Source organism: Poecilia reticulata, linkage group LG15 (genome assembly GCF_000633615.1).
Source record: "Poecilia reticulata strain Guanapo linkage group LG15, Guppy_female_1.0+MT, whole genome shotgun sequence".
Taxonomy (NCBI): domain Eukaryota; kingdom Metazoa; phylum Chordata; class Actinopteri; order Cyprinodontiformes; family Poeciliidae; genus Poecilia; species Poecilia reticulata.
The window spans coordinates 21,083,753-21,096,751 of record NC_024345.1 but is presented as its reverse complement, the minus strand read 5'-3'; the positions used below and the strand labels follow the sequence as shown (position 1 = coordinate 21,096,751).

The window sequence follows — 12,999 nt, the reverse complement described above, 5'->3', positions numbered from 1 at the left end:
TATATATGGGCTGCACAGTGGCGCAGTTGGTAGAGCGTTGCCTTGCAGCACGAAGATTCTGGGTTCGATTCCCGGTCTTTCTGCATGGAGTCTCCATGTTCTCCCTGTGCATGGTGGGTTTTCTCCTGGTACTCCGGTTTCCTCCCACAGTCCAAAAACATGACTGTCAGGTTAATTGGCCTTTCCAAATTGCCCCTAGGTGTGAGTGTGTGTGCATGGTTGTGTGTCCTGTGTGTCTCTGTGTTGCCCTGTGACAGACTGGCGACCTGTCCAGGGTGTGCCCTGCCTCTCGGCTGGAACGCTAGCTGGAGATGGGCACCAGCAACCCTCCCGACCCCACTGAGGGGCAAAAGTTTAAAACAATTTTCATAGCAGGTCTGCAATATATATATATATATATATAAACTGCAATTCAATCTTTGAATTTTTGGGATCAATGTTTCTTTTACCTGAAAAAAGGGCAGATTTGCATACATGTGTTTTTGTTTTTCATATTAATGATCATTATGGCTTTGATTCATCTAAAAAATCTCAGCTGTTGTGTTTCAGTCAAACTGATGAGCTGCTGCTGTCATTTGCTGCAGCTGTTTCCTTGCTGCAGCAGCAGCAGAGACGCATCAGCAGCTTTATGAAAGGCCCTTTGGACATGAAGGCAAACACAATCAAGTCCATCACAGGACTGAGAAGACTCAATGTGAAAATGATCTCTGTGATCAATGATGACTCCATTTGCCCGTAATATCTATTCATATTTTGATATAAATATAAGTGTAAATAAATAAAGTAAGCGCATGTTGGAAAAATAGTCACTATGTAATTAACCAGCATCAGAACTAAAATTCCTATGTTTCTGCATTTCTCTTTGACGCGCATTGAGGACGATTTACACAGAGACCTAAGAGTTACAGCAAGAAGGATGGTGGTCACCAGGGCAGCAAGGAGCAAAAGGCAGATTTGGAGTAAATCACGATAAAAAGCGGTTAAAAGAAAGACGAGGACACCAGAAAAAATCCATCCACAAATACTGACAGTCACAAAACCTTTACAGCGTCTGATGAAAAGACACTGTGGCTTGGACATGTAAAGGAACCTGAAAGAGAGACGACCTTAGCATCAGTACACAGACGTTTACACACAGCCTCTTTAATATATCTGATTCATTACAGTTTAAATAGCCTGAAACATGTTCGTACCTTTCCAGAGCAAAGATCATCCTGAAGGAAAAACTGGCCATCCCACTACGGATGTAGGAAATAAAAAAAGCAGACAATCTATGAGGACCAAATCTCATCATTTGCAAAAAAACAATCAGAGTGATGATCTGGATCAGATTGGAGACGAGGAGGTTCACATAGTACGTAGCTGGAATGTGATCCAAACGGACCTGCAGGAAACAGTCAATCAGAACCCAGTTAGTGGCTCCGCACATAAAACCAGCAACGATTTATCCAGGAAAAGGGTTGTGGTGTCTTAAAGATGTACAAATATTAAAATTTATCCCACTATGAATGAGATTAATGAACCTGCTGTTACATCTGTGGTTTATTTTGCTATTTGTTGTAACAACATGAGGAACAATAAGAGATTGTAAGTTTTTCATTGATCCCATGAAATAAACAAGTTTTTTATAAAGAGATCAAACATTTTGCAACACTCATCGGTTACTCACTGTGCAGCACAAAGCGATGACCAGAAAGGTGAAGGGTAAACACACATGAATGTTGATCCAAATCATCACATCCAGATACTCCGGATAAACTTCAAAATCCTCATCTGGATAGTTATATCTGGGTCTTGGAAAGGACATCGTTTATTCCTTTGCTGCAAACTTTGATTTAGACTCTCCACCTGTGATGTGGTGAAAACATTTTATTCTAAAATTCTGCTGTTTTATCAAACTGGTCTGAAGTGACTTGGACCAATCAGTGTTACAATCAAATGAACTGGAAAACATTTAAATGCTTTTGCTCTGTGTTGATTATTTTTGAATGAGTTTGAAATAGTTGTAGTTTCCAAGCAGTTTAAAAGTTTCAAACTGAACCCTTCACATCAAATTCATCTTTATTTGCTCCAAACATAGAAATAAATCACCAAAATCTTTCTCACAAAATAAAATGATGCTCTTCTGATTATTGCTGCATTTTATTTTTCTAAACATTTTTATCAGTAAAAGGTTTTTACTCACAGCTCGTCCTCGGCCCTCCAGCTCGGCTGATTGGTTTAAATCAGTCGCAGCGTTCAGAGGTTTTCATAGCAGGTCTGCAATGAGGAAACCGGCACGTTGTGGATCATTCACTCCACCTACTGATGCTAACAGGGACTAAAAGGTTTTTATCTTTTGTGTTTAAAACAGCGAGGATGATTGTTTATTTCTTTGTTTAATAATTTACTTAATTTCAGCAGATTAATCGGTCAGGCACTGAAACCCCCCTGCTGTGTGAGACTTTCACTGACTTCATGCTTCCAACGTGAGCTAATAAAATAAAGATTATTAGCTCCAGCTGCTAAAATCAGTCAGTACCATCAGAAAGCAAAAGTCTCTAACTGACCCTTTTCCACTGCATTTATTTTACAGACTTGGTTCTTATTGATGTTAACACATCACTGCTCTTGTACTTGTTTTTATACTTTTAATAAATTGCAGTTAAAACTATGCCACCCTGTCACTTACCATAGAGTGACTACTAATGTAGAGATAAAAACACTTAAGAGATGCAATCACTCTGTGATCTGATGCTGGGTTTCAATCCTGCAGCAGTGAAGACATGTTAGCATTTTGTCCTGAAACGTTTCCCCATGTCTTGCAGGAGGGTTTCAGTTTTCTCTTATCTACGCTTCCTGCTGCTCACCTCACCACAGCGAAGCTCTGAGAGCAGAGAGAGAAACGCTTCGTGGTGCAGGATGAATTCATGAGGTTGGAGTCAAACTCTGGGGTCGTTTACATGATTTATCCAGAAAAGGGGTTGAGGTGCAGCAGCCTCATTCTGGAAACTTTTGGGTACGTCCTCGTATCTAAGAATAAAAATGTTAACTTGTGGCCTGGATTAAACAGGCAGCCAGTGAAGGAAAACTACAATTAAAACAGAAATATCATTTAGTTTTGATTGACATCAAAATCCCATTGTAGCATTTTGAAAATGCATTTAACATTTTTCTGATTCCAGAGTTGAAGTAACAAATACTTGGTCAGAATAAATTATTTTTCCTAAAAGTCACAGAGTTTCTGCAGCTCAACACACAAACACAATCCATACGAAATGAAACAAACAGATTTCCCAACAGGACAAGATTTATTTCTATGAAGCAAAACAAAAAGTTTAAAACAATTAAGCACATTGATATAAACTGATAATACTTGTGTAGCTGAAATAACGTCGAGTCTTAAACTCTAGATGTGCTTCATCTGCTGCAGCTGTGGCAGCTGAAACACATCAGCAGCTTCTCAACTAAACCTTCACACATGAAAACAAACAGAATCAAATCCATGAAGGGACTGAAGAGAAACAAGACCAGTGAGCTGTTATATTTCACATATGATCCACAGAAATATGAGTTAATATAAGACAGACTCAGCGGGAGGATCATGAATATGTGAAGAATCAGCAACAGCATCAAAGCTGCCATGATTCTACGTTTTCCTCCTGTGGGTAGGGAAGCGGCTGCAGGCAGGAATTTTGGGGTCCGAGCCACACAGAAGATGAACACGGGGGTGGGAATCAGGGGAAACAGCACAAAGAATATATACTGTGAAAACATCATGAACAGAGGAAAAAGAAAAATGGCAAACAGCCAGATCAACACACAGAATATGACGTGACCTTTGGTCTGTCTGATGAAGTGCAGCTCTGGCCAGGAGATGAGAAAATACCTGAAACAGAGAGACGTCGGTCAGACTTCTGCACAGAAACGAAACCCTGACGTATGAAACATGAGACAGACACAAAGAAGACGGGTGGGCTGCTACCTTTCCAGAGCAATGACCGTCCTGAAGCAAAGACTGGCCAAAGCGCCACAGCCGAGGACAACTAAGCAGATTGGATGGAAATTACCTTCATTTATCTTCACCATTAAAGCAACCAAACCACCGAGCTGGATCAGGTTGGAGACGAGAAGGTTCATGTAGAAGGTGACAGGAAAACCGTCCAACCTGACCTGCAGGAAACGTCAGAATGAGCATGAGCGTTAATATAATGATAAAAAATAATAATAATGTGCACTAAACTGAGAGGCTGGTGATCAGCATCATGTTTTTAAATCTTTATGAGATTAAAATAGTTCGAAATCACCTCAAAGGGGAAAATAATCATGTTGACCTCTACTAGCAGCACTATTACTATTATTAATTACATCTCTACTAACAATGGTGATGATAATAATAATCTTTCTCTTTTATGCTAGTTTGAGATTCAAACATAAACATAAAATAATAATCATATTTACTGACCACACAACCCAGAGCAAAAACGATCAAAGTGAACGGGAGGCAGAGACGGATATTAATCCAGATCATCATGTAAACATAATCTGAAGGATCCATTTCTTGTTCAATGGAGATGAAATCCTACGAGAATAAAATGAAACACACAGAGAAACAAAACTATGATACTCAAAGTTAATGAAGGAAACCAACATAATTTATAACCCGACTGTGTTTAGTAACTTGACTCTTTAAATACTTTGTCCAACATACCAGCTCAGAATCATTAATATATAAAATTCATTTTTTCCTACATTCTCAGTAGTGTATTTAAATTTATAAGTACGTTTTACTTTGTTTTTCAATATTTTATTGACAACATCAATATAATGTAGCTTGATAGAAACTGTTAAATGTTTGTTGCTTCTTCTCGTTGAATATCAAAAAAATTATTTAACAAACTTTTCTCTCTTTTTAATCATTTTCATTAAGAAATAAATAATTCAGATTGAAACTGTTCAGTGGGTGTCTCTGTACTTCAGTTCTTTACATTCGACACAAACATTTTCATTAGAATCTTTTTTTTCTAGATGTTTTAGAATAAAATATTCAGAGGTTTTGCTCAGGACTGTCATTCTGGGCTCCTTCCAGTTCAGGACCGCAGGTTTCAAAATCCGACTTTTAGACACTTTTAGAATAAATTTGCTGTAAAGCAGCGTTATACTTCATGTTATCCACACTTGGACAAATTCAGAGCATTGCAATTCTCACTTTTCTAACAAGAAACATTTTTAATCTAACTCATGCATTTCTGATGTTAAATTTCATAATTTTATTCTAAACTCACTAATTTTAACAATCTAAACTTGCATATTTTGTATCCAAAATTTAAAACCAACCTGAAGCAGAAATGGAGAGAAACAGTCGAGGTGTGAAAGCTGCAGTTCGTAACAAACCTTCACACAGTCAGTCGTTCTGCGCTGGGAAGTGGTTTTTTCTCTAACCTCAAATCGTCCGTGTGTCGAGGTGAGAAAGTATAAAGATCAAAATGTAAAGACAAAAAATGTCCAGAAATGATGTCAAGCAAATGTCTTTTTTTATTTAATAATTTCTCTGCAGCACAAAGCAGAGAAATATCTAATATCTAATTTCATCTGTTTTAACCAAAAGAAAAAAATGTTTATTTTTTACTGTAAAGTTGATTTTATTTTTGTGTGTGTGATTAGGTTTATTTGTTTTTTAATCTAAAACTGAATTAAAAATATGAATAAATACAAATGAGTAAATAAAAAGTTGAAGAAAACTTATTGATCTTTATTAACACAATTCGATGCTCAAGCATGAAAGGAAACAATAAACCATAATATCACATAAAGTCACACATTGTTTGCAATAATTTGAAACATCAACAGTAACAACATTTAACCTTGGATAATTGTAGTTTAACTTTTATCTGCTATGCTGCACCAGGAAAGAAAACATGTTAATTTATTTGAGTTCAGAAACTAAAAGTTCTGCACATTGTAATTCACTAATGTAATTCTTTCTTCATACAAACTATTTCATCACATGATTATGTTTACAAAGTTGGTGTGAACATCAAACGAATATCACAGACAATATAAGGAAAAATAAATGTAAATACACCAAACAGAAAAATCCTGAACAATACAGCATGAATGTTTAACAGCATATTGTATGAATTTACACTGAAGTAAAAAAGATACAGTGGAAACAGTTAATATCAAATAAAAAACAGAACAATTAAACTACAAACCCATTAAAACTCATATAAAATTAATTTCTTCTATTGAAACTAAATTCTCCTGAATTTCCCAAACATAAAGTCCTTTTTATGTCTGATGTCTGGAACAAAACAAACAGAAAAACATCTGAACAGCATTTATTAACCTTTCTGAGGCTCAATCTATAAGGTTTATAGAGATTATAGAGATTGAGCCTCTATAAGGATCCATGATGCTGATGGATAACCTTTGACTGACCCAGGTTGGTTCACCAACCGGAGCTTTGAGGTATTTTTCTCTTCTTCTTGTGTTTGGTGGATAACTTATGTTCCCCCAGGAAGAAGAAAATCATGTTTGACTAAAACCTTCTCCTAAAGTTTATATTAGAAAAAAATAATTCCAGTTATATAAATGTCTGAGGGAACCAGTAACTGTTATGTTTATTAAAAACAGCTATGAAGTAAATATTCTCAGATTGAAGGCAGGGTTTTCTTTTTCAGTTTTTATTAATCATATTTTGGGCTTTTGTGATTCTTGTGACTGTCAGCATTATGAACCAAATTACAGAATCTACTATACCAAGATATGGTATGTTTGGTGTTTCACTATGTTTTTCATCATATATTTCTATTAAATGTAAGTATTTTGTTATTTTTACACCCTTCCTCTGTCCTTAGTCTCTGATTATTATAGATGCTATAATCTATAATCCAGCATCTGATCTGCTGCTGTCGTTCTCTGCAGGATTCGTCTTCCTGCAGCAGCAGAGACGCATCAGCAGCCTGATAAAAGGTCCTTTGGACATAAAACCCAACAACAGGAAATCTATTACAGGGCAGTGAAGACTCAAGGTAAAAAATATATTCGTGTTCAAGTCACGGAAATATAGATTGATTGAAAAATCAATCATGGGGAGAATTAAGAAAATGTAATTAACCAGCAAAAGAACTAAGGCTCCAACAACTCTGTACTTTTCCTCAGCCGACTCTGAGGAGGCGACACAGAGAGATTTGAGAGTTACAGCAAGACAGATGATGAACATGATGGCAGCGAAGATGAGAGATATTGGTCCGGCCAAACTGGGGAAAGATATTAAAATAGTACAAAGAACAATACAAAGAATCCAGGCCAAAACACAGAATGTTACAAAGCCTTTCGTCTTTCTAATGAAGTGAATCTGTGGCCTGTAGAGGGAAAGAAACCTGAAAAAAGACAGAAACATCATAAATATAATGTTCTTCAGACTGATGTCAGACTAGGAATGAAATATGTGCTGATACCTTTCTACTGCAAAAATCATCCTGAAGCAAGAACTGGTCACCCCACTGCACAAGTAGGAGAGAAAAACACGATGCATGAAGGCACCATAATAGTAGAAAGAAGGACTAAATGCATAAGAGACCAGAGTGATGATCAGCATCAAATTGGATATGAGGAGGTTTATGTAGTAGGAGACAGGAATGTGATCCAATCGGACCTGCAGGAAACAGTCATAAAGAATCATATTAGTGTTAAAAGATGAAACCGATAAAACTTATTTTATGTTTCCACCCTGTGACAACTGAAGGATGTAACAACTTAAACTCAGCAGGAATTTAACTATTAAATTATAAATTATCAGATTCTGTAGAACTTCTATGTGTTGAAATTTATATTTATAAAATATTTAGATATAAGGTTTTCTCACTTACAGAGAAATTAAATGTCTTTTTTTACCATCGACTGAAAACTGATAAACACATTTCATAGATTTATCCAATTATTTTCCTACAGCTTGACTCTTGCTTGATCAGCCCAACACACACACACACACACACACACACCCATACACACACACACACACACACACACGCACACACGCACGCACACGCACACACGCACACACACACACGCACGCACACACACACACGCACACCCACACACTCTCTCTCTCTCTAGCAACACTGAGTGAATCTAAACTAACTGAAAATATTGAAATGTTCGTATAAAGCAATCAGAGAAGATTCATCAAACTTAGCACTCAGACTTAGAAGTGGCATGCAAAGGAAAAAAATAATAAAAATTGTTTCTTAATAGTTTTTCCTTCAAAGAAAAACAGTAAAATACACAACAAAAAAGTACCAACTTAATTGAATTGTATATTAAAATGTAATGACGTAGAAATCAACACCTTCTGGTGGTCAAAGTATTACATGAATCAAATAATAATCACAAAATCAAGTGACAGCAACATTCGCTATAAGTGAAGCATTTTATTCTTTGTATGTCCTGAATACTAACATAATTTAATAATTATTTGATTGTAATAATAGTTGGTATTTACGTACCATAAAACACAGAGGAATTGCCAGAAAGGTGAGAGGAAAGCAGAGATGGATGTTGATCCACACGATAATCTGAAAATAATCTGATGGAACCAGCATTTCTTCTTTTGATGAAGACGTTTTGTCTTTGCAGAAATTCCTGTCAGGAGAAAAATAAAGTTTAAAACCCAAAAGCTCCAAATTAATTAGCACAGGGCGTCCAGAGTCTGGGCTTCATTTACGATTCTGTGCAGAACTTCATTGAATAAAAGCATTAATTTTTTCTAGATGAAACTATATAAAGTTTTCTTCTTCTATCAACCTTTTTTTGTATGATAATAAGTTATTATTTAGTAATTATAAAAAAAGCAAGTTTCGGACAACAGTTAAATGAACTCAAAGATCCTTTTTGTACAGAACTCAAACTACTTTATAGTTATTAAAATATTGTGATCAATTCATTGTTGTGAAGAAGTAAAAATGACTAAAGAAGAAAATATTTTTTGCAATATAAATAAATATTAAATACAGTTAATCTGTGCCCACCAAAGTCTTTTCAACTTCACATTTCTGGCTTAATGGTAAAGACTTTGACTCCATTGATTTAGTTAATCGATCAGTTCAGCACATTTAGTTTCCTCTAAAAGGGATTGATTTCTTTTTGGTGTGTGATGTGCACATGAATCAAATGTTATTTTAAAATATTTCAATATGACAGACATGGTACTATTTAAACAGCCTTTTACAGAAACCCAGAAAATATATATTTTTTTATATAAAAACATAACAAAATGTCCTGGTAGTGATAGAAATCCTTCATATTAGTTTTATGGATTAAAATGTATTCGGTTCCAAATTAAACAAAGAACATTTTATAAATGATCATTTTCCTTGGAATACTTTAAAATTTCACAAAACAATTTAAAACTATTTTGTTATGAAAGTCAGTAAGACATTTCTGTTTTGATAATTATAAGGCAGTTTACTTACTTCTGGGTTTTTTGACCTCAGATCAGCGCTGCAGTTGTTCAGATCCGAAGTTTCACGTTTGGATGTTTTCAAAGTAAACCTGCAGCAGGTTAATGTTTTTTTTTTCATACTTCCTCCCCTAATGACAGTGATGCAACTCGTCAGACATTTTTCACCACAGCAGTTTTCATTTCTTCAGCTCTTCTTAAAGGTTTCCCATGCAACAGCTGGATATATTCCACAAAAACTAAAATTATTGGATCATCACATTTTCAATTTTAATGTGCATTTTCCTCCAAACAACAACAAAAAACCCACCATAAGCACGAAAGCAGTCTGATATTTCCACCAACCACAAACTTCAAACTAAGATCTGATTTTCTGACAGTCATGGTTTCCTGCAGAGAGAAGCGGCCATCTTTGGTGTGGTGAGATCAGCAGCACGAAGGTCAGATAAAAATCTAAATGAATTAAAATCATCTGAAAACGCAGCTTAAACAACTCACTATGGACACCAGGTTTAAACATGTTCATGCAAAAGACAGGTGGCATTTTGAACATTTATCTAAACTATTTGTTCACATCTAGTAGACAGACTGAACTCAGTGAAGCTGCTGGTGTTGCAGATTAAAGTGTTGTCATGGTAACTGATGCCCAATTTCCTGCTCAGATCTGTCTGACAGTCAATTTATTTCCTCTTCAACTGGAACGGTACTTATAAAATGTATTCACACTCCTGGATGCTATGCTATTTTATTCCTATTACAAATCAATCATAATCAAAACTATTTGGCTTTTTTTTGTGTGTACAAAAATACTAACATCAAAGTGAAAACTGATTTCTACATAATAATGACGATGGAAAATGTAGGTTTCAGTTATTTTCACTCAACCAAGAAGTTTGTTTCTGATAAAAAATATAGAAAGCAAATATTTCTTAAAACAAAATGAAATGATGTAAAAAGAATGATTACAACTGGATATTTATATGAACTTTATTAAAAGAATATTTGTACCTTTCTGAATCTTAGCATGACACCAATCAAATCCTATTTATTGGAAACCCTTTTGCATGTTTCTATGATTATTTTCACTAATTAGCTTCTCTGGCACTAGAAGGCCTCCCTGCCATCACCCTAATGTTTACCTACGTATGTGTCTAACCAACTTCTTTAAAATTAAATCTGCCACAGTTTCAGTAGTTTGACTTCATTTTATGAGACTTTAATTCAGTTTAAATAAATGTTCAAGAGATCCTGGGGTTGAAATTATTCTCTGGCTATCAAATTTAATTAGCGTTGAGGAAACATTGATAGAACAAATTAACTTTTGGAACAACAACAAAAAGATCAATGAATAATTATTGTTACATGAATTACTACTCGGGCTTTGGTGGGAAAGTATCTGCACAATTTAGAAAACTGAAAAAATGTGTGAAACCTTGTAAAATGTGTAATTTAGTAATTGTACTAATTAGATGTTTGTAATTCATGAACTGTAGTTTGTTAGATAGTTAATGATTTAGGTGATTGTTGAGGCCTCAGGAAACCTGACCTGGTCACTGACTTCATTATTGTGTTTCTGAAATTAGTTAATAATGAGACATCTGCTCCTGATTGTGTTATTTAGATTGACTTTCAGCTCAAAGCTTCAGATGTTAAAACCAGAACAATCATTAGTGATACAAGAATGTGATTTTATATAAATAATTTTTAACTGGAAAAACATCCTACAAGTGAGAAAGCAGTGATGAATCTACTAAAAGTTTCACACAGTTCTTTAAAACCACATGCATGTTTTCTACTCTGAAGTGGTTCTTTGCTCTCAGAGCTTTGCTGTCGTGAGGTGAGCAGCAGGAAGTTCAGATACTGATCAGAAACCAGGAGACATTTTAAGAAAATGTACATCAACCTTCAGGTTGATAAGCCTCTCTACGACCGCGCATTTACATTTTATTTGGTTCTTTTATTTGGTGCTTAGATCGTTTTAGGTAAAAAAAGTTTTTACAGTTTGACACGTTTTATTTATGCAATGATATTATGAAGAAATAATAACAACAGTAACAGGTATGTAGTTACTCCTTTAATCATTACTATGAGGGAACAAAGAATACATTCAAAAGTACTTTTTTTCTGCATTTACTTGTAAATATAAAAAAACTAAATTAATAAACACACAATCTGAGTAAATATTTGCGTATTTAAAATATGCATGAAAACCAGTACAAACACTTTAAATTAAGCAAAATGGATTTATGTAAAAAGTAAAACAGAACATGAAAAACTGAAGATGGTAAATGGAGTGTACATGTATGGCCTTCACACTACATTCAGTTTTCAAATATTCACACTCTGATCAGGTAAGTAGGTTTACAGTTGCTATACTATTTTATCCAGTTATTTTTGTAAAAAAAAAAAAAAAGCATGTCTGCTATATAATTATTGCTTCTAATACAAGCTATGCTGCATTTTTCTGCATTCCTCTCCAGCCTGTGCGACAGTCAAACCGATGATCTGCTGTCATCCTTTCGCTCAACGTTTTCCGTCCTGCAGCAGCAGCAGAGACATTTCAGCAGCTTCTCAATGAGTCCTTTACACATCACCACAAACAGCAGCAGGTCGAGGAAATAACCCAGGAGAAACAAGGTCAAATAAATGTCTGGTACTTTAAATCTGTCTGAGTATGGCTGAAAACCAAAAGAAGAAATAACTATTGGGAAGACTGCCACAGAGTAATGAATGAGCAATATAACTAAAATTCCTACAGTTCTGCGATTTTCTTCAGCTGGCACTGACATGTTGCCACATAAATGTTTGAGGGCTACAACTAAACAGGTAAGTAGCACAGGGGCAGGCAGGAGGGCAAAAATTAGGCAGGAGTATTCCTGTCTCAGTAAGACAAAAAGAGGGACAAACACCAAACAAAACACCCAAACAAAAACAGTGACTATCACAAAACCTTTAGTCTGAGTGATGCAGCTTGATGACGGGCAGGAGATGGAACAACACCTGCAACAAGACAAAGAAAAACATTGTAAATGTAAAAATAACAATATAAAGAGTTAAAGTATCCTGTTGCTCTCAGAAGAAATGTACCTCTCCAGAGCAATCATCGTCCTGAAGCAAAGACTGGCCAGAGCACAGCAGGCGTAAATAATGAAGGAAGCAAAATATCCCAAATAATAGGGAAAATTTGGAGGAAAAGCGATCAGAATGATTAGCTGAGTTAGATTAGAAAAGAGAAGATTCATGTAGTAGGAGACAGGAACACGATCCAATCTCACCTGAAAACACAAAGACATAAACATTCTTTTAAATATGTTATATCTTAAACTCAATAATGTGTCTAACTTAATTAATACTTTGGACCAGAAAAAAAATAGTTTTTACGTACGAGGCAGCACAAAGTGATGAGCAGGAAAGTGAAGGGAAGACAAACACGGATGTTGATCCAAATAATCACATTAAGATACGTTGGTTGGTCCATTTCTGGGTTTCCAAGGTGATAATTATTCACTTTTGGAAACACCCTGTTAGATAGAAAGTAGAATTTCCATTATAAGACT

At 35.3% G+C, this 12,999-nt stretch overlaps 4 protein-coding genes across 4 annotated transcripts; all 4 read right to left on the bottom strand.

The window, feature by feature from the left end:
• Positions 1-411: 411 nt before the first annotated feature.
• On the bottom strand, positions 412-2,085 carry LOC103477169 (G-protein coupled receptor 20-like). Its single transcript, XM_008430104.2, has 3 exons — positions 1,670-2,085; positions 1,194-1,384; positions 412-1,090 (listed from the first exon to the last, which is right to left on the bottom strand). Exons 1-3 carry the CDS (start codon positions 1,805-1,807, stop codon positions 550-552), a joined length of 870 nt encoding a protein of 289 aa, XP_008428326.2. The 5' UTR covers positions 1,808-2,085; the 3' UTR covers positions 412-549.
• A 1,173-nt stretch (positions 2,086-3,258) lies between these two features.
• LOC103477170 (melanocortin receptor 5-like) lies at positions 3,259-5,381 on the bottom strand. Its single transcript, XM_008430105.2, has 4 exons — positions 5,317-5,381; positions 4,445-4,561; positions 3,965-4,152; positions 3,259-3,868 (listed from the first exon to the last, which is right to left on the bottom strand). Exons 2-4 carry the CDS (start codon positions 4,535-4,537, stop codon positions 3,400-3,402), a joined length of 750 nt encoding a protein of 249 aa, XP_008428327.1. The 5' UTR covers positions 4,538-4,561; positions 5,317-5,381; the 3' UTR covers positions 3,259-3,399.
• Positions 5,382-6,412: 1,031 nt separating this feature from the next.
• Positions 6,413-9,511, bottom strand: LOC103477171 (uncharacterized). The gene is made up of 4 exons (XM_008430107.1): positions 9,456-9,511; positions 8,490-8,625; positions 7,443-7,639; positions 6,413-7,364 (listed from the first exon to the last, which is right to left on the bottom strand). The coding sequence occupies exons 2-4, from the start codon at positions 8,583-8,585 to the stop codon at positions 6,866-6,868; spliced, it is 792 nt and encodes a 263-aa protein (XP_008428329.1). The 5' UTR covers positions 8,586-8,625; positions 9,456-9,511; the 3' UTR covers positions 6,413-6,865.
• A 2,195-nt stretch (positions 9,512-11,706) lies between these two features.
• LOC103477172 (uncharacterized) lies at positions 11,707-12,999 on the bottom strand. The gene is made up of 3 exons (XM_008430108.2): positions 12,828-12,999; positions 12,530-12,717; positions 11,707-12,442 (listed from the first exon to the last, which is right to left on the bottom strand). Exons 1-3 carry the CDS (start codon positions 12,918-12,920, stop codon positions 11,935-11,937), a joined length of 789 nt encoding a protein of 262 aa, XP_008428330.1. The 5' UTR covers positions 12,921-12,999; the 3' UTR covers positions 11,707-11,934.